The following is a 22,783-nucleotide window of genomic DNA, read 5'->3' on the forward strand; positions in this document are numbered from 1 at the left end:
ATGACTACTGGAGCCCTCATGGGTAGCACAGTTGATAGAATCTCCCTGCTCCTCACACTGTTTGGAAAAGACCTGAGTTCGAATTCCGTCGATGACAGGAGGAATTCTTATAGGTCTCTTTCACAATGTGGCTGAGTTAGTCGGGCCCAGGCGAGGGTAGCATGATATTTTCTCTTGGAAACTGGTTTTTCGTCCATCGAAACAGAAAATCGACCTCAGGATCACATAATTTATAGACTATATACACAGAGCAACATGGCCTTAGTTGCCGATTCTCCTAAAAAATAATAAAAAGATATGATTACTGAAGTTTAAGAATTTCTGGTAGAAAAAGAGGCTGGCAAAGTGGATTTGGTGGAAATGGCATTGGAAGTAAAACCAAATCAATTCAGAGGATGATAGTGCAGATGAGAATTCTAAACTTCCAAATTTTGCACTAAAAACCATATGGGAAGGCATAAAGTTAGCCGAGCAGTTAGAATCTTATTTTTTGAATGCAGATTCTTGAATGAAAGGAGCCCAAAGTTGAAAAGGGAGCTTAAAAAATGCTTAGTTCCATATGATGAAATTCACAAAGATTTATCAAGCAAACAAAACAAGATTACTGTTTTTTTTTTTTTTTTAAAGAGAGCAGAAGATACACTAAATCCAGAATGGTGTATTTTTGTTAACATTTTGTTAACGAAATAGTGTATTTCTGTTAGCTTTTGGAACGTAACCCTTTTTGTACTTGTTCTTAGTCTCATATAACACTGTTTCACACAACACAACATTTTATAGGAACCTAACTATTGTGTTATGAGGGTTACATGTATTTTTAAATTTAGCTAGTGAATGCAAGTTACAACTCTACTCGTACCACTACCGTATTGGAGTTTTGGCCGGAATATCGTAGCGTAACCAGTAGTGCAGAAGAATAGTATGGTTCTAATTGAAGGTTTTAATCACTTTTTGGACATATGCCTTTTGTATTTAGCTTAACAGTGATCATTACAGTATAGCATAACTTGATGGCATATGTTTGAAACTTGATAGCTAAGGTATAACGTAAAACTATAGCAGAGTACATATTACTGCATTACCTTAGTATAGTATTGTGTCGTCACGTGTAGTATAGTAAATTAATCAATTAAATTGTTAACTGTTATTTTGTTTAATTTCCATTGTTAAGTAATTAAATCGTAATCGGAAATTATGCCCCAGACTAGAGCAGCAAAGCAACGTGCACAAAGTAGCAGGATTGCTGCGCCTGGGAGAGAACCGAAGGGAGCAATTCTCCAATGCATCACAGCCTAAAAAAATGTGCAACTTGTGAAATGTTTGTGGATTTCTGGAATGGGACATATTGCCAAGGGGATGTCAGGAGTGCAAAGAAGTTATGTGCCAACTCAGCATTGTTATGGGCGTTTATGAGAGCTTGAAGAACAGGGTAGATGCCCTTGAAGGACTTAAATTGAGGGACCCATCAAGCTCTTAGCTGCCCACATAAATGTCAAAGCTTGTCCTTGATCATCAGGCAAAACTTCAGGGCAGAATGTACTGGTCCCTAAGGAGCTAGTTATTGTTAGTGACTTGTTGGGGAGACTGGAAATTTATTGTGCAAAAAAGGTTGGATGTTTTTGCTAGGGTATGTTTGCCAGGGGCAAAATTTGATGCTGTAGAGAGATGTCATCCTTTAAGGGCACAAAGGGTGATACTGTTGTACATGTTGGCACTAATGACATTAAGTGTAGGAGATCTGCAGACTTAACAAGTACAGGTTAATGTTGAAAAAAAGTCTCTAGTTAGGGTTAAATTTGAAAGGATCTGCAATTTTTCCAAGACACTATAGGAAATTTGCCTTTATCCAGTGGGTGGTTGATAGTTGGAACAAACTTCCATCTGTTGTAGTGGAGGTCAACAACTTAAATAAGTTAAAGGCAGAACTAGACAAACTTATAGTGAATGTTTGGGTGAAATGGTGGTTTGTGTTTTTTTTTTTTTTTTTTTGGCTGATGCTATATAAGCTTGCTTTCTTGCATCATATGCCTCTGCTAATGCTAACTTTATCAGGATATTTCATTTTTAAGTGATCTAAAAGTATTGATGGTTTCATAGCCTCATTTGAAAAAAACTATTACACATAAAACAAAGGCTGCCTTGAGTCGAATGGGCTTTCAATAAAACCACAAGCTAGATATTCATCCAGATACTGTCGACACTTTCTTTTCAGCACTTGACATGATTCGTGGGTTAAATAACTACAAAGAATTAAATGAAATATAAACTTTACTTAGAAAGTAGAAACAACAAACGGCACCAGGGATTCCTCCATCTCCACATAGTATACCTTGTGGGTGTGAAACAGAACACTGTCAGTGCCAGAGGTTTAAAGGTGTCTGGATCTTGTATAGGTTTAAAGGTGTCTGGATCTTGTATATTGTCGTGTACCATTGTTCCTCTGGTCATTTGACCACTGGGGTCCTAATGGACCCAACTTGCCCACTCTACCCCATGGAGGCAGAACAGGTACACCAGTATTAGTTATTTACTCTGGCAGGTCCTGCCACCTAATTTCCTGACCCACTCTCAACACTGCTCCTTTGGAGCATTTTCCATTTATAACTACTATATCTTGAACAATTTTTTTTTTTATATACACCATAGCAAGCAATTGTGTAATTGTTCAGTGGTGCCAGTTTTTGCCTTTGAGTTGCCCTGATCTTACTCTACTTTAAAAGAAACTGCATCACCAGAAGGTTAATCTACAGTGGCTAGGACCTAAAAAGAAAAAAAACTATATAGATAGGGGTCAGCCAAAAGGAGTACTAGTTATGTGATTTGATGCCCAAGTTTTTGGGTGTAGGACTCAAGCAATTTAACAATGATTCAAATGCTAGTAGTTGTAAGAGGGTGAGGGGAGACTGAAGGCTGAGGGGAAAAGATAGAGGTGTGGGGGGTCCATAGAGAAGATGACCCCAAATCAATGGAGCAGGCCCATGTACCACCAGAGTAAAAAGAGGAGAGGCTAGGGGGGTAGGCCATTGGTAACTTCCACCTCCTGCCAGGGAGTGGAGGCAAAGAACCACACACAAGGGAGCATGGCTAGAAAGGCCTAATGGCAGCAGCTGAGCTGTGCTGGTGGTTGTCCCATCTGGGACAGCATTCCACAGCATGCTGGCTAGGAATAGCCAACAGCATGGATGACCTTGGGGTCCATAAGGTTTCCATGGGCCATCTGGTGGAGAGGCTGGAATAGACCATTCAATTTACAATTTTCCTTCCAAAAGAGGCTTTCAGACTTGTATGCAGTACCCAAGGTGTGGCCTAATCATTGCTTTATACTATGGGATAATCCAGTGATTTTCAACCTTTTTTTTTTTAAATAACGGCACCCCTAAATTTTATTTTGCGGCACTCCTACTCAACTTTCTGCCTGTTAGATCCGATTCTGTGTGTGTATAATATTTATTACAATAATATAATTATAAAAATTACATTTCATAATATAAATTATATATACAGTATATAATTTTATTCGTTATATAAAGATACTAAGTAAACATCAATTATAGATCACCACAGCATTAAAAAGATACTGTACACCTTTTTATAATGAAATAAACATAAATTAAAAAATAATAAGTTTAAGTAACTTAAACCCAAATTACGTGGCACCCCTGGAATGTTATTTCAGCACCCCAGTTGAAAACCACTGGGATAATCACTTCCTTGTCCTTGCTAGCAAAGTACCTGTTTATCATAGGAAAACTCCATGAGCTGTCCTGCAGCTTGTCTGCATTGTTCAGAGAACTTCATATCTGACTGCACAAATCACCCCCCCCAACTCACCCAGTCTTTTGTTCTCTACTGTTGTGAGTGGAGTACTACACAGTTGGTGCATCAATCTGGAATTATTGCTACCCATATGCAATACCTTAAATAAACTTCAACTGCTATTTCTCCTATGTAAAGCCATGTAACTTGCTGAGGTGATCCTTAATATTTGCAAATTATTGCTTTTTTTTTTAAATGCAGTATGAATAAATACAATAACTATACATACTAGATGAATCCTCAATTGATTCAGAAAGCTGATGAGGTGCCTTTTCTTTTCATCATAAAGAATCTTCTTTCAAACTGTGGTATCACAAACTTCTGACATTACTGCTTTTTCTCTGTTGGCATCTGAGCCTCCTATTATCATCTTCCAGCTTCAAGATGATTTCTTAAACGTTTGAGGTTCAGGCTCTGAAAGGTACTGGAGATTTCATCTTCACTACCATCTTTTTTGAATTTGCATTTGGGCCTGCAACTCTGTCAAATTATTGGTTATGTAGTCTTCTCTGTGAGACTCCAACTCACTCATATCTTCAGTATCTATGCCTAGGTTAAGGTGTTTTGTAGCATTTAATTTCCTTTTGTGACACTTCCTTGCATTTCTTAAACTTTCATAGTTGTGAACAAACTGTGCAAAATTTTCTGCACCACCCTCTCACAGTTTCAAGCTGAAAAGATACCTGATTGGTATCTTTTCAGCTTGAAACAGTGTCTTTCACTGTCATAAGAATGTTATATCTCTTCCCTTCCAAAGCTGTGAGAGACTGCTTTGCATTGGTAGCAGCAGTAACCAGAGTCTTGGTTCTCAAATAATACTGCTTAAAAGTGAAAATGACCCTTGGATTCATAGGCTGGAGCACGGAAGTAGTGTTGGAGAAGGAACACTAACTTTGTGAGAATTTGAATGAGCAGTGCGAGGATGGCCATATAGGATGATCAGAGGAGTGTACAACTACAGTATGATGTTTAAAAGGATAACATCATAGTGCACCAAAGACAGTCTTCAGAAACTAATAACTGTGGATATGTACATATGAGACACAGTATCACTATAGAATTTTTTTTTTTTTTTTTTTCCTTTATGAAAACCTAAACAGTTATCAGAACCTGCAGTACTTAGTATCCTGCATGAGCTGAAGGTTTAGAAGATGACAGAAGATACTTGTGTTGGCATTAACTTGAAGAATTTCTGTAGCTTGTAATTTTCAGGAAATACATATGAAGGAAGGTTGTTCCGGAAAACGAAAGTCGAATGAATAAACGTGAAAGAAGAAAAGTTGGTTCTGAGTTTGAAGTTGGACAGAAAAAGGACTTTATTGGTTGCAGATCGTGTATGGACTGCTTTTGGTGGGGGGGGGGGTGATTGTAGAAGCCAATTCAGAAGAACAGTGCCAATGAAATATCTAATAGAAAAGGCATACAGCAGAAACAAACCTATGAGACAGTGTGGAGAGACTGTTAGAGATGAGTCTAATTAATCTAACAGCCTTTTGAATGAAATCTAGAAGCCTGAGAGGTTTTATATGGGAACAATATTCCATGGTTGGGCAGATTTGAGATTTTTACAGATTGAACTGCTGTTTGGAAGAAAGTAATGTTGGGAGCAAAAGACAAAACCAAGTTTTTTTTATATGCAGAGGAAGCAATATTTGTAATGTGTTTATGCCAAGAGATTAGAAGTCTGGGTAATCCCCAGTAGAGATGCATGATCTTGCCTAGAAATCAGAGTATCATTGAAGATAAGCATAGTAGCAGAAGAATCCTTTTTGCGAGAAATAAGACAGGAATTAATTTTAGAAGGATTGAAATCAACTAAGTTATCTATGCCTCACTGGAGAATTACCTTATCAGCATTTAGGGAATTAATAGCAAATATTTGAGAAGTTGAAGCTGTTTGTGCAGGGCAAGGTTTCTCAAACTAGAAAGAAATGCAATGTGCTCTCATCAGCAAAACTATGCATAAGGTTTCCAGTCAATAATGGAGGAAGGTTGTTATTATTATACAAGAGGAAAGGAGTGGGAGAAAACACCTTTGGAATAAGAAAGTCAAAAAGCAACACAGAACAGGAATGAGTTCAGGAGCACAACTTTTAAGAACAAGTGGAGAAATACCATCAGGACCTGGAGCTTTATTAGCATTAAGATTGTTCAAAATCCTTCAGGCATCATTTTAATGGAAGACACCAGGAGGCATTGAATGAAGTGTACGGGAAATGATGGGAAGTGGATATAAAGATCATTAATACACTAGTTGGAAGAAAAATAGGATGCTAGCAAGTCAGCTCTATCTTTTGCCTGAAGTGGCACTAGAACCATCTGGATTTGACAGAGGTGGTAACAGAAATAGGCAAAAGTTGCAGCCAATAGTTTTGGTAAGAGACCAGAATGTTCTACTATTTGAATGGGCTAAGTGTAGAAAATTTGCTTTCTACTCTTAACCTGTCCAGTCCAGTTGGCTAAGAAGCAAGTTTTCTACCCTTAGCCTCTTTGAAATCTAGTTTGGACTGATTGATAACTAATGTACAATTGTTGCAAGCTTTGGTGTTGGCAGAAAATTAACCTGGAGATTTGGATACAAGGATTTGGATATCAACCACCCACTGGATTATTGGAAAAGCAAGGTTTAGGTAAATGATGAGATTTTAAGGTGGAATATGGAATAAAGGATTTCATACCTACAAGAATAATTTCACTGACACAATCTGAGCACTCATTGACATCAGAAGATTTGAAACAGTCTGACCAAAGAAAAGAAATCTTACAGATCATCCCACTTTGCATTCTTGCAATGCTAAACAACACAAGGTTGAGAATAGCCATGAGAGAAAGGCTCCATTGGAGAAGAGACCATCACGAAGTTGTGATCTGAGGAGCCTAGAGCACAACTCAGTTTGACTGTGTACTTAGAAGGGTTGTTTGTGAAAAAAAAAAGTTGGCTGCATGGTTAGAATTGTCTTGGTATTCTGGTAGGTAAATGAACAATCTGTGCAAGGTAATTAGTAATTTCAAAAGCTTCAGCATATTGACTAGCTGGATCTGTGTGATTATAAAACGGAAGTCAGCTGGAGTTGTGAACATTAAAATCACCAAGGAAATTTACCTCACTGTTAGCAAAGTTGGAATGGAGAAAGTCAAGTTTTTAAGAGAGGAAGTGAGAGTTTAAGTGATAAGTAGAGTTGGGAGAACAATAGAGGCAACAGATGAATTTGATAGAATGTATTAGAGAGATTTTAAGCCCAAAAAGATAGAAAGAGGAAATTCCAAATTACTAAGTCTCTGATAGGGAATATCAGCATGGACCTATGCACAAGTACCACCTTTGAAGCGAAAGGAATCTTACAGCAAATAATTCGGGCAACTGAAATGAGCAGTGGGTGAGTTAACCGATAACTGGGATTTTGTCAAGGAAAGTACATAGTTTGGCAGACTAAGTGGAAATGGATGTAATTGAGATTAGAACTGAGACCACTTATATTTGAAATGTACAAGGAAGTGTTTGGAAGGTTTAGATCTTTTTGCAGATAAGTTTGTTCTATTGTTTTGACAGTTTGTGGTGTATTTAGAAGTAACAAAAGGTGGTGAGGATATGCTGCATGAAGTAATGAAATTTTATATATGGTGTGTACACACGGGTAAGAGTATATCCAGCTCCTTGACATAACATGGTCTCAACAATGCCTCTGCATACACACTATTTGGGTGCCTCCATAGCCTGGTGGGCAGGAGCAGCAGTGCGTAGCACACGCTTTTTGATCAGACTGGGGTTCGAGCCCATGACCACCAAATATGGAGGATGCAGAAAGGTCAGGAAATGACCACCGCATATCCCCGGAGCAATATGGCCTTTAAAAAAAAAAAAAAAACCAACCAAATAACACACTATTCGGACTGCCTTTAGTCACTATCTGGCAGAGTAAAGCAGTGAGATTTTACACTAGCTGATCTGGAAGCCTCCTAGAGTTACCAATAGGTTTTGTCCGGTGCACTATCTAGTGGCCAGTCTGCAAATACAGTTTTAGAGCTGTACCCTCAATGTAAGCAAGATTGGATCTTGCAATGATATCCACCTCAAGACTTCAGTCATCTTGCATATTGGAAGAGATGGGAGTTTGCTAGAGCTTTGTTCTGGAGACTAAAAATGGGTTACACCACTTCAAGCTTCCAATAAGCAAAGTGGTGTTATTGCACTGGTTGAGCACCTGCCATCTAGCACTGCATGGTAATACAGAGGGGTGGCATTCCTTGGTGTGATGCCTGTGCCACTTGACCCCTGCTTACATTGGTTCACACCTCTTGGTACCTCCAGTGGGACTGTTAGTAATTCTGGGTTATACCCAGAATTACTAAAGTCCCACCATCGTGAAGGTGCAAGCAGAGGATCTGGTTATCAGAGACCAACTGAGCTTTGCCAAAATCATATTCACTTGGCTTGAGTGTACATTGGATGTTTGTTAAGCTATATGATAATCAAACATTAGGTGTACATATAAGAAGGCAGTCTGACTTATTGGATCCAAATTAGTAAGGTTTAATTGCATATCATTGTTAGTGCCTCCTGTGCTATCAGAGCAGTGTTATTATGTTAACACACTATGATTTGTGTGTTAACATAAGTGATATATTCTCTGTCATAGATAGACTCCTTAGTGACCCACTCTCAACACTGCTCCTTTGGAGCATTTTCCATTTATAACTACTATATCTTGAACAATTTTTTTTTTTATATACACCATAGCAAGCAATTGTGTAATTGTTCAGTGGTGCCAGTTTTTGCCTTTGAGTTGCCCTGATCTTACTCTACTTTAAAAGAAACTGCATCACCAGAAGGTTAATCTACAATTTATTTTGAAATGTGAGATTGCTGTTCTATCCTTTTTTCATGACCTAATATTCCTTTGTGTTATTAATGGCCTCTTAAATAAATGGCAAATTAACCTTTTGGCAATGCCTCTTGTTTGAAATTAGTATAATACCAGGGAAGCTTTTGGTGAAGACTAAGTTTCTTTTGATGTTTGCTATAAGACCATTGCTTTTACTAGCAGTTTAAATGCTAATTGCCCCCAAAACATGCAAAGGATAGTCTTGCCATTTTCATGTAAGTACTGAGAGTTCTTGCATTAGTGTTTACAAACATGGCAATTTTTTTTTTTTTTTTGTGAAAACCCCTAGCACCAAAGGGTATTAGAATTTGCACTACTAAGCATAGTTAAAATTTGAGTAGTTAGAGGATGCATATTGAGATTAGATATGAATTTCTGTAGATTGTAGTTTTGAAAAATATGTATGAAGGTTGTTTGGGAGAACAGAAGTAGAAGGGATAAATTAGTGGATAAACTGGTTCTGAGTGAGTTGGGCAGTGAATGGATACAGACTGTATGAAAAGGCATGCAGCAAAACTGATCCTATGAGAATAACAACTTTATAAGAGTGGTCATTAATTAACCTAATTAATCTTAGAAGCTTTTGAATAGTATAGAAGCTTGAGAGAGGTTGTGTGAGAATCATTCCAGATGTAGGAACAATATTCCTACATCTATTCCTTCTATTCATTCCAGATGTAGGAACAATATTCCTTCATTCCCCTCACCAATTGATAGGGCAGATTTGAAATTTTGTACAGAGTCGATAGTTTAGAAGTGAAGTAATGCTTAGAGTAAAAAAGAAAGCCCACTTTTTAAAGCAGAAGTAATATTTATGGTGTGTATGTAGGGGGGGGGGTAATCTCCAGTAGAGACATGTTATCTTGTTTAGAAATTTGAGTGTCATAAAGATGAGAAATGAATAGTAGACTCATTTTGTCAAGAAAAATGACACAGCTGAGTTTTAGGCAGATTGAAGTTAAGTTTTCTTTGATCCAAGCCCATTGCAGATAAGCACCTAAGTAATTGGTGGTGGATATTTGAGAAATTGAAACTGTTTAGGGCAAGCTGGGAGATGGACTGTAGTGTGTTATCATTGGCAAAATATGAACAGGATTCCCAATCAATAGAAAAAAGTCTTTAACTATAAAGGAGAAAGAGTGGAAGAAAACTGAATTTTGTGAGCCACCTGCATTTAGCTTTTTTGCTTCATCTTATTTCAATGTACAGTATATAGAAGCTCATATTTTTTAAATAAGCTCCCATCTTATGGGAGTTTTTTTCAAAGTGTAATAGTAAATAACTGACAGAATCCATATTGGTGATCTTTGATGTTGAAGGTTTCAAGGTAGTTTAATAAGAGTCGACAGTTGATGGATTTCTCAGTTTCTTTGGATAGAATAAAGTGCAAAAGGACAGTAATTGGAAGAGTGGGATTAGCCACCCTTTTTTTTTTTTTGGGAACTGGTTGATATGAGCAAATTTTCTGGATAATTATATGAAAAGGAAAATATCACAAGTGGAATAAGAAAGTATAAGGTGATAGAACAGGAGCATGGGTATGGAGAACAAGTGGAGAAATGCCATCAGTACCTAGAACTTGCCTGGATATTGTTCAGAATTGTAATGTACTTTTTTTGGGGCGGGGGCAGCATTGGATGGCAGGAGGTAGTAATAGTAGTGGCTTGTGATGCAAGAAAGCAAGTGTATGAGCTTATGCAGCATCAGCCAAAAAAAAAAAAAAAAAATCACACCATTCCCTCCAAATGCCTGTCCAGTTCCTCCTTAAATTTATTCAACCTATCAACTTCCACAACGACAGATGGAAGTTTGTTCCAGCAATTAACCACCCGCTGGCTAAAGGCAAATTTCCGCACATCTATTCTACATCTGTCTTTTCTTAATTTGAATTTATGCCCCCTTAGGTTCGTAATCTGAACAAGTGGAAGGATTCCCATCAGAATTCAGCGTGCTCAACCCATTCAAGGCCTTATACACCTCAATCAGATCACCGTGCAGGTGCCTAGTCTCCAGCCACTGCAAATTTGCAGAACTTAAGCCTCTCTTGGTAAGAGGATCCCTTCATTCCCCTCACCAATCTTGTTGCCCTTCTCTGTACACACTCAAGTAAATCTACATCCTTACTAAAATGAGGCCTCCAGACCTGTACGCAGTACTCAAGGTGTGGCCTGACCATTGCCTTATACAGAGGGACAATCACCTTTTCCCCTGCTAGCAAAATTCCTATATATCATTGACAAAACGCCATGACCTGCCCTGGCAGCCTGTCTGCATTGATCAGAAAACTTCATATCTGACTGCACAATTACTCCCAGGTCTTTCATTTTCTACTACCACCTTAAGTGTAGTACCACACAGTTGGTACGTTTCTCTGGGGTTACTTCTACCCACATGCAGTACTTTGCATTTGTCAAGGTTAAACTTCAGTTGCCACTTCTTAGCCCATCTGCCCAAATTATCTAGATCCTGTTGCAGTAGCACACTGCCAATACTGTCATTAACAACCCTGCCAACCTTTGTATCATCTGCAAACTTTGACATTAAGCATGATATACCTTCATCAATATCATTGATAAATATACAAAACAGTGGACCCAACACCAAACCCTGTGGGACTCCCTAATAACATTAGTCCACGAAGAGCAGCAGCTATTGATTACCACCCCTGTCTTCTCTCACTTAACCATCCTTTTATCCATTGTAGCAACTTACCCTTAATACCATTCTGCTCCAATTTGTACAATTTGGTGATTTACCAAGATTCTTGACACTAGATTTAGAAGATAATTAGGATTCCAGTAAGTTTCTTTATGCTTAGCTGAGAATGTAATAGGAGATAACAAATTACTCTATATTATTAGTTAATAGTTGGGTAGGTAATTTTTTACTTTTTGCTTTTATTAAACACAGAAAATAGAAATTCAGTTGATTGCAAGAAAAAAAAAATCAAATGCATAAAATGTAATATGGTAAAGGTAAAAAAAAAGTAAACTGCAACCATTATCAATCTAGTGCAGGATGTAAGCCTCCTCAATAGTTTGTTGAAAAATGTAATATGGTATTATTACCTAACTCTTTATGAATGCAATTGGATTTGATCTCTGGAATCAAATTTCTGCTGTACCTGTGCTGGTGTTTTGACTTAGTTTATTAAATATTGTTTTTTTATTATTTTTATTTTGAATAAAATTTTATTTCTGTCTTAAGTTAATTCATTAGGAAAATTGCTCAATCACTTAGTTTCTTTTGTTTTCAAACCTGCACTTCATATGAGCAAAGCATAGCAGTAGAATAAACATTTGTACAGGTCAACTGTCACTAATCCAGCATTGTTGGGACCTGTGGGGGTGCTGGATCACCAGTGGTTAGATTAGCACATACAGTTTACCCCACAACTAACCACCTCATCCTACCCTTAAAATACTTTATAAATCAGTACAAGTTTGCTAATAAAGGAAAAAGAACATTAAACGAAAGCAAGAGAGAAATTTTAATGAAGAACAGGTAAAATAAAGAGTACAGGTACAGTAATTCTGTTGACTTACTTAAGAAAATTCATCATGGCCACTTCCAAAGTGAAGAGCTGGAATTTACAGCTAGAATTAGTAGAGGCATACGATGCAAGAATGCAAGCTTATGCAGCATCAACCAAAAAAAAAAAAATCCCTCCTGTTTCACCCCTCCATTCGTTCCAAATGTGCCTGTCCAGCTCAGCCTTAAATTTATTTAGGCTATCAACTTCCACAAAAAAAATGGAAGTCTGTTCCACCAATCAACTACCCACTGACTAAATGCAAATTTCTGCACATCTATTCTACAACTGTCTTTTCTCAATTTGAAACTGGTTCTTAATCTCAGGTTCTTAATCTGAGCAAGAGGAAGAATCCATCAGCATTCAGCCTGCTCAACCATTCAAGGCCTTATGCATCTCAATCAGATCACCTCACAGGTGCCTACTCTCCAGGTGCTGCAATTTGCAGAACTAAAGCCTTTCTTGGTAAGAGCACCCCTTTGTTCCCCTTTGTATTTGTTCTAGCAACTCCTCATCCTTTCTAAAATGAGGGCTCCAGACCTGTACACAGTACTCTAGGTGGGTGCCTGACCATTGCCTTGTATAATGGGATAATCACCTCCCTGTCCCTGCCAGAAAAAATTCCTATATATCATTGACAAGACTCCATGACCTGCCCTGGAAGCCCATCTTCACTGCTCATCAAACTTCATATTTAACTGCACAATTACTCCCAGGTATTTTTCACTTTCCACATTCCCTGAATGTAATAGCACACAGTTGGTACATTTCTCTTCAGTTATTGCTACCCATATGCAGTACTTTGCATTTGTCAATGTTAAACTTCAGTTATCACTTCTCAGCCCATTTGCCCAACTTTCTAGATCCAGTTGGAGTAGCTTACTGTCGTTAACAACCCTTCCAACCTTTGTATCATCTGTGAACTTGAACATTAAACCTGATATACCTTTATCAACATCATTGATAAATATACAAAACAACAATGGGCCCAACACCCGAACCCTGGGAAACTCAACTAATAACATTTGTCCACGAAGAGTGATGTCCATTGATTACCACTCTGTCGTCTCCCACTTAACCATCCCTTTATACATTGTAGCAACTTACCCTTAATGCCATACCTCTCCAATTTGTACAGCAGTCTTCCATGGGCAACAGTATCAAAAGCTTTCCTGAAATCCAAGTATATGATATCAAAATTATTTTTGGCATTCAGTTCCTTTGTGAGCACATCATAGTATCCAGTCAAATTGGTCAGACAAGATCTCCCTTTAACAAACCCATGCTGTCTTAACTATTATTGCAGTCTTGTCTAGATGATCTTGCAGCGATTCCATTATTTTCCCCGTAACACAAGTTAAACTAATAGGTCTATAGTTACTTGTCACCTTTTGAACCCGCTTTGTGAATTGGTGATAAATTTGCACATCTCCAGTCCATGGGACCTCCTCTGAGTCCAAGGAAGTTCTCATAATTATGGCTAAAGGTTTGCTAACTTCCTTTGCTGCCTCCTTTAATATAACTGGATAGATCATGTCCACCCCAGTTGCCTTTTTTATGTTTTAACTTCAATTTGTGCTCAGTCATTAGTTTGATAAACTTCTGGCACTCCCCTCATTGAATAACTGATGTGTGAATGTAGATGCAAAATACTCATTGTTTATAAGCTACCTGAGCATGATCATCAATAGTGAAACCCATCTATGTTAAGTGGTCCAATCTGATTCATCCCTTTCCTTCTAGAGTTTACATAGGTAAAGAACTTTGTTTTTCTTTGCATCCTTTGGCATAGATTTCTTGTAATCTGCCTTCACTCACCTAACCTCCTTTGTGACTTGATTACAGACTAGGTTTTTTTTTTTTTTTTGCCGACCAGGCTAGCCGGGTGGCAAACCCAAAGGTCGCGGGTTCGAATCCCGCCTCGGGCTTGGATCAAAGTACTGCAAAAACCTTGGGAGGTGCATTATGGCCACAGAAGCCGATGCGCCAATGACTATCAAATTAAAAAAAAAAAAAAGACTAGTTTATATCTGCTATAGGCTTCTGTGTCCCCTGATACTTTATATGCACTCCATACATTTTTCTTCTCTTCTATAAGCCTCATTAATTCATCTGACATCCATTTAGGCCTAAACCTTGAACAATGTCTTAGTTGGTATGTAAAGCCTAGTAGCATTCCAAGACTAATTCTTTGAATGCTTTCCATTTTGAATTTACTGTTGGTTACGTCAGGTGGTCCCTCTGTATAGAATTTAAATACTGTTTCAGACCTCCATAGTCACCTTTACAAAAGCAGAAACCCTTCCCTTTATCCTTGATGGTAGTTACCATTTTGAGTAAATCCCACATCAGCACACTGATCACTGCCAACTAGTGGTTCCTTTATCTGCAATTTCTTGATGCATGAATAATCACTGCTGATAATCAGATCGAGTATTAATCCCTCTGGTTGCCTCTCGAACATTTTGCTGTAGAAAACAAGTCATCCAATAAATCCACAAAAGCACTTACTAGTGTGCGAGTGACCAACCACAAGTTCCAGTAATATCTAGAAAGTTAATTCCCCATTATAAGACATTCTGATTTACCTGCCCACTCTTTCTCTGCACAATTGCTCATTGTACTCATCAGATTCATTAGGCCTATAACACACACCTACTCTAATTTTCCCTTTCCCAGTGCTTATATCACACTGAACTAAGCAGAGGTACACATCAAGAAGTTGGGGGGGGGGGCTCTCAGGATCTTCATCTTGAAAGGTGACTGAAACATCAGGGACTGGTGATGAAACTGGCACATCTTGTTCAGGAACTGATGATGATGGTGGCAGCACATGTGGGTGAGAAGAAGTTGATGGCACAGGATCTTCATCTTGAAAGGTGACTGAAACATCAGGGACTGGTGATGAAACTGGCACATCTTGTTCAGGAACTGATGATGATGGTGGCAGCACATGTGGGTGAGAAGAAGTTGATGGCACTGGATTTTCAATTGTCGCCTCCTCTGCATGATTTTTTTTTTTTTTTGGACATATCTTGCAAGCTAAGCTGTTTCATATATTTAGGTCTTTCTTTGATTAGTTTATCCTGAAGCATGTAAACATCCATTATTTCTTGTTCAGCTATAAAACTGCATTGCTGTAGATGTTTTAGAACTTCACCTGTCAATTGAATTAACTTATCAATAGAGGTTCTTTTTGCTACATCTTCCTCATTTTTATCACTGCTTTCTTTTCCACTGTCTTTCTCTGGACTTACAACAATCTGCACAATTTCTGAGTCAGTATAATGATGAACAGTAGCTACAGCATGATCTACATTCATCCATCTTCTATGCAAGATCCTTGGCAGTAGGATTAGTTAGATCAAGAGTGAAAGAAATCTGTTCATTTATAATCTGCTTTTCCTTTGAAACCCTAAATCCTGTCAAGTCATTTTTAGTGTCTTCACCAGGTGCAGACTCATGTTAAACCTGGCCAAAATTTATGCCATCCATTTTTTTAGTGTGGATGCCTCTACAGACTTCCAAGCATTGACAGTGCAGTAAACCATATCTCTCACATTAAATTCCTTAAACTCCTGTACTGGTCTGCTAGAGTTAACTGTACTGAGTAGTTGCCTCATAAACAGGTAGTGATACTTAGACTTAAGAGAATGTAATATGCCATTGTCCAGATGGTTGAATTAATGACCTACAGTTAGGTAGGAGGTAGATACATAAAACATTATTTTTCCCAGAAGTTCTGCTTTCAGATGTGTGGAGCAGTTTGCCAAAATAAGCATTATCTTACAGTTGTGGTCCAGGCCAACAGAGTCACAGTGAGCTCTTGCTACAAGAAAAATATTTTTCAAACCATTCCAATGTTATGTTGCTGCTTGACACGTTGAAGCCAACCTTCACTATAATCACACTCTTAATCTAGTCTTAGTTTTTTATGAAAAATTTTAGCCTGTTCCTTCACCAGATCCCCAGACAGCTCAACACCTTCACTTACGCAGAGCTTAAACCAATTATCAGCACTTTATCCAGTTCTGAACCTTTTCCATCTTTCATTGTTTTTCTTATGCCCATCTGTTACTTTGATCCACTGTTAGCAAAGAACTGGAGAAGTGTTTCTTTTACACTGTCAAAGAGCCAACGTTGTGTAATTCACACAAGCTTCACAGACACTTCTGTTGAGTTTTTTCAGAAGTTCAACTTTATTTGTTATGGACAATGTATGCGTTTGTGCATTACACCACGAGAAGCACATCCTTTATGCATTAGAACTATGGCTGGGGCTAAATCTGAGTAGGTTATAATAATAAATACAGAAAAGCAAGTAGGAATGGCTTGCCAGTGTTTGAGTTCCTGCCAACAGCTGATGCTACAACTGACACCACCAAAACAGTAGCAGCAGGTCGGTGTGCTCGCCCAGGAAATTTGATACGCTCTCTGAAATTGTCTGAATTAGCAGTGGAACCGGATTACCGCTGGCCAGATTAGTGATGGTTGACCTGTATTAAAATTGAAATATTGTCTTGGTGGTCATCATGAAATTATTTTTTGAATAATAGATATTTTTTATATGTGCATTTAATGTTATATTCTCTTTCCTAGCGGAACGAGCATTAGATACCATGAATTTTGATCTCATCAAGGGACGCCCCATTCGAATTATGTGGTCACAGAGGGATCCATCTCTTAGGAAATCTGGGGTCGGAAACGTTTTTATAAAAAATTTAGATAAAAGCATTGATAATAAAGCCATGTATGATACTTTCTCTGCATTTGGAAACATATTGTCATGTAAGGTAATGTATATGTTTCTGTGATATGATTCTAGACAAATTTATAAATACTTAGTAGAAAACTTAACAGTAAAATCATAATGTATGTATGGAAGCTATGCCATTTTGTACTATACACTGAAAATACTTTACTGAAAATGCCTGCTAAGCAGAGGGAAATAAAATTACTCAAAATAAATTTCTACAACGTACTAAATTATATGTGCAGCGTCCCTCTAATTTTCGATGTGATAATTTAATAATACTAGTCGAGCGATAGCATTTGCCTTTCCAATTCAGCCAAATTTTGGTTGAGTTTTGCCTGCTCTACCTCTTCACCAGCCTGACATCATGATGTCAGGCTGGTGAAGAGGTAGAGCAGGTCATCCTGGAGGGCAGACAGCTTATGATTAATGATATTGGTAACATTCTAGGCCTATTGTACGATGTATGCCAGTGCATTTCACCTGAAAATTTAAACATGGGATGTATTGTTTCAAAATTTGTGCACCATTTGCTGAGTAACAAACAAACTGCTTTCTGTGTGTAGGGACCTGAAAGCACATGCTCGACAGAGGAGGAACTTCCTTTTCCCAGTTGAAAGTTTTGTTTATGGTTGATCTAGAAACAAAGCAGCAGTTTTCTCAGTGGAAAAGTATCTCTGCCCAAAAAGGCAAGGCAGATCAGATGAAATGTGAAGAGCATGCTGATTGTTTTCTTTAACAATGAAGGAATTGTTCATCAGGAGTTCTTCTGTCAGACCAAATAATATCGCCAGTTCTACATTGGGGTCCTAAGGCATTTGAGGGAAGATTTTAGGAGAACATGCCAGACAAATGATTTCTTTGGAAAAAATCCCAAAACTGAAGAAGTCTTAATTGAATGAAACTTTATGGGAAATTAATAAGAATAAAAATATTTTTTTAAGTGTAAAAAAAAAAAAAAAACTCTGTTTCGTAATTTTTTTTTTTTTTTTTTTTTGGCTGAAGTGTAATGTTTTCTAATTCCCAAAAGTTTTTATCTTTAAATTCAAGTGTTGTCACAGGCCTCTCTCTCTCTCTCTCTCTCACACACACACACAGTTCTTCCATAGGTATTAGTCCAGTTGAATTTGAATTGTGCACACTCTTGGCCTTAACTTATCCAGCTAATTAACGGCCTGTTAACAGAAGGATCTGATGTAATGAGCCCATATGTTGAACTTATTTCTCCAATTTTAGATAATAAAATCTTGATATTTGTGTACTGAGGTTGAGGGGACTATCTCACATGGGTAAGCAGTGCATAAATTACGCAAGAAAAATTTCCTGAATTTTTAATCTTATATACGGTAAGAGTCCCAATTATCTGAGGTAATGTGGGCTGAGGGAACCTCAGTTAATCAAAAACTCATAACACGGACAGTTTGGCAAATTATTATTAAATAAGCTGATTTGAATACATAATGTGATGTACACTATTTTCGGGTTAGATCTACTTATTGAACATAATGACTTAAATTATTAAATAAAACACTTGATTTTATTTACAACTTTTTATTACAAAAATTAAAAACAATAGTACATGTATAAAAATTACAATTCATGTACACTTAGTTAATGCCCTAAGCAAATCAAGCATTTGGTGTCCTATTAAAATTAAATAATCCATACTATGGCAAAGTTCCCCTACCCAAATGGCACCCTAGGCATTTACCTGGATACTTACCATACCATGACAGCACTGCTTACAGTCGTTAGCACCACACCTTAATATCATAAAAAAATTCCTTAATAGGTTTCTGTTTCATAGAAGCCTCTTGCTTTTTAGCTACTATATTTTGTAGGTGCCTAAGTAACAAAACATTGGTGGGTGTGGTATCTTCTGGCTGTACAACATAGCATAAAGCTGACTCTATAGCATTTAGACCTGTGTGTTACTTTTTTTGTAGTTTCTGTGCACTAGTCATCTTCACTCATCTTTTTGTTCATCAATAAACTTTGATCATGTCATCGGTCATTTCCAGCTGTTCATCAGAATTCATCCACTCTTTAATATCATCTGTACTAAGAGTGTCCGAAACAAGGTTGGCTAGTTCTAAAAAGGCTTCCTCACCTCTTTCATCTTCATTTGCCATTTCGTTCTTGTTGGCTTCATTTTGGGAGCATAAAATAATTTTCCAGGATTTAATAAGAGTAGATGTTTTAACTTAGTTCATGCTTCTGCCAACCAGAAAATGAGCTTGATCTTTATTTTTTTAAGATTCTCAACAACACTGGTCCCTTTCAAGATTTTGAAGCAGATGTTTTAAGAGATGTTACCTACAGTTGCATTTCAGTCTCCAAAACACCTTGATCTAGAGATTGAAGTGATGTCACATTAGGTGGCAAAAACAGAACTCTGATGTCAAAAACTAGTTCACTTTTGTCTGGATGGGTTGGAGCATTTTTTAAAATAAAAAAAAAAGTGCTTTACGGGGAAGTTTCTTTTCATTCAAATATTTTATTTATTTTGTGATAAGGACTTTCTTCATGAAAGCATGTTTTAAACAAACTTGAATCCATCCATGTATTTTTTTTTTTATTTTTATTTGTGTAGTTTAACAGACAAACATTTCACATCTTTTAAAGCTTGAGGGTTCTTTCTTTCCAATGAGAGCTAGTTTAAGCTTATACCCCCCCCCCCCCCCAATGAATTTGAACATGCCAGTACTGTCATTCTCTCCTTGCTTGGTTTATAACCAGGAGCTGATATATATATATTTTTTTTTCTCTCCCCCTAGCTGAAAATGTTTTGGATGTGATGAAACAGGCCTGAATTATAAAATGCTCATTTTATAATTCAGGCCTGTTTCATCACAATTGTAAATTTGGTCCAAATTCAAATTTTCTCCTTGAATAATCTTTGCTAATTTAGCAGTAAATGTTGCTATTTCTTCTGTACTAGCTGATAATTTTTCCCTAGATTTCTAATTTCAAACCTTTTTTTTTTTTCCAATGATCCAACCAACCAATACTTGCCATAAATTGTTCTTTAACTTCATTAAAATGCTTATGAAATTCTAAGGCCTTAGCCTGTAAAATCGGTCCAGAAATCTGGCTTCCTTTATCTCATCTGTGTAAACCACAAAAAAGCTTCAGAAGTTTGTTCAAATTCTCCTTTTTTCATTAGTTTTTCTAGTCAAATTTTCACTATCACCCTCAGATGCTCTTTGTGAACACCATTTTTCAATTTCCACTCTTTCTCCTCCAGTCACTTCACTAACACCTAAGCCACTAGCCACTTTTTGTTTCTCTTTGATTCAAGCATGTTATTGTATTTAACTTAATATCTAAAGACAACATGCTTCCATTTTCTGCTCATAGTGCTTACACTCTAACCCTAATGACATAGATGAAACGTGACAAATAAAAAAAAAAAAACTTTTAAATTAGAGTAAAATTAATCTTTACAGCAGAAAGTCACGAAATCAATAAACGTAAAGATCAGCGCTGCTCAACAGTCAACTGGTGTGCATTCTCACTCTGTATTGAACTACGTACTGTTTTTGACAAAGTATATACAGTCAGTCCTCGTATAGCACGATAGTTGTGTTCCTAGAAACCCTCGTGCAATGCAAAATCGTGCAATATAAACAACAGGCCCTATGGGGAAAAATAGGGTTAGGTGCCGACCACCTGAGATTGAACACACATTTGTAACCAAAACATTACCAAACACAATAAATAATCGTAATAAAATACGTATTTTATTACGACTATTACGTAATAAAATATTGCTAATGCTTTTGCTTCTGTCATAAGCAAACTTGTTTTTTGTTTGATTTTATATCCAAACAGTTGACAGCCGTTGCATCTCTTCCAATTCTTTGTGTCTTAATCTAATGGATTTTAATTGCACTTTGAGTTGTTCCTGCTATGAAAGTTGTTTTTATTTTCTCTGCATTCTTTGTAATTCTTGGCGTTGCCTCATTTAGGTCTGTATCACGTGCAACATCACATGGTCTTTCATTTCGCTCAAAGCGTTTCAGTTTCATATTTTGTTGCTATCGACAGTGGCGGACTGGCCATAAGCCTTACCGGTGGCCGGTGTGATTTTGGCCATAAGCTGTAGTATGAGGCCACTATAAATTTTCCCAGGTAAGAATTTTTGACCCAGTCCACCTCTGTTTATCGGTATTGCTTTCTTTTTTCTCTCTGAATCTGCAGTGTCTTCACCAGGATGCTTTCTTTTCACACCTTTTAAGTATTTTACTCATTTTTAGGAAATAAAGCACAATTACAAAACGAGGAGGCACGCTTTGTACACAAACAAAGCTGTGCGCGTGTAGCAACTGAATAAACAACACCATAAAGGCAGAGATACACTATTAACACCTCACATTTTACTAAAGCACATTTCTGGGGGTTACTACCATAAAACAATAAAAACAATTTCCAGTTGCGTTTCTGCTAGTGGAATCTGTTATAAAGTGGTAGTAAACTCGATCTAATTGCATTTGCGATTATACCGATAGCTGGAATTGTTGGTTTTTACATTATTATTGTGAAATGTGTTTCCCCTTCACTGATATAAAACACAAATACATTTTTAGAATCTTCTCTTCATTCCTATCGTGTTGCGTTCAGTTGGGGTGATTCCGCATTTGACTGCCATTTCTTGTAAACACAAAGTCGAATCGTGCATAAGCGAATTCGGTTCGTGTTATATAAGATATCGTTCCCCTATTTATAAATCGTGTATGATCAAATTCGTGTAATGTAAACACGTGTTATACAAGGACTGACTGTACAACTTTTAGAGAATTTACCTCCAATAATGTGGAAACTCAGTTAAAAGTCTCAGTAAAAAATTCAGAGCCTGATAACTTTATTGGCTTTCACATTATTAGCACCAGCTGACTATCTTCACTTTGATCTCTTTGAAGCTAATTAAAAAAAAAGTTTCAACTACCTATTGCAGTAAACTAAAATGAATCACACAGACAATACATAAATGAGAACTGGTGGACAACCAAAACTAAACTAAAAATATTGCTCTGCAGTTCTACTGCATAGTGTATAGCTAAAAGCAACTCAGTCAGGAAATGACAGGAGAAATTTATAGAAGAGAAGTTTAATAAACAATGCTCAATTTAATTACCCCCCCTCCAGTATATACTGTTTCCTGTAACATTGATGGGCAGAAGGATGTGTGAAATGCGCTATTTCTTGCTTCTGTAATAAGCAAGAAATAGCGCATATACTCATAGATGTTTTATAGTTGTGGACAGAGGAAACTTGTGCCAGTAGAAACAACTACAGAAAATTAAGATGTAAATTTAATGGTGGGCACAAAATATTTTTTGTGACAATAAATAGTTTGTTGCTTAGTTGTTTGGTTTTTAGGAGCAATTAGCAACTAAGGCCATATTGCTCCGCGAATATGCGGTGGTCATTCCCTGACCTTTCCGCATCCTCCATATTTGGTGGTCACGGGCTCGAATCCCGGTCTAATCAAGAAGTGTATGCTACGTACTGCTGCCCCTGCCCACCTGACTACAGAGGCGCAGACAATAAATAGACACCTCCTTTTTTATAATTTGGAACTGCTTTGCAGCATTTTTAATTTGGCTGGCAAGTTAACAGTTTAAAAATTTTTAATAATGAAATGGAAGGAATGAACTATGAATTACAGTTGGTTGGAAAATTAGATTGAAGAGCATTAAAAAGTTTTTCCAGTGGGACCATTCGGGCACCCAAACACTTGCTAATGCTCTATCTCCTCCCAAGCATTTGGAATGAATAGTGTTATTCTGGAGAAAC

General features: G+C 37.3%; 1 protein-coding gene across 1 annotated transcript in view; it reads left to right on the top strand.

Moving 5' to 3' along the window:
• pAbp (poly(A) binding protein) overlaps window positions 1–22,783 on the top strand; it is a 108,607-nt gene that overhangs the window by 35,549 nt on the left and 50,275 nt on the right. Inside the window, exon 2 of the mRNA XM_090385671.1 lies at window positions 16,831–17,024. Within this exon, the coding sequence (XP_090241797.1) occupies window positions 16,831–17,024 (194 nt within the window). The remainder of the gene's footprint in view (window positions 1–16,830; window positions 17,025–22,783) is intronic.

The sequence above is a fragment of the Mastigoproctus giganteus genome, chromosome 12 (genome assembly GCF_048544385.1).
Source record: "Mastigoproctus giganteus isolate SK-2022 chromosome 12, ASM4854438v1, whole genome shotgun sequence".
Taxonomy (NCBI): Eukaryota; Metazoa; Arthropoda; class Arachnida; order Uropygi; family Thelyphonidae; genus Mastigoproctus; species Mastigoproctus giganteus.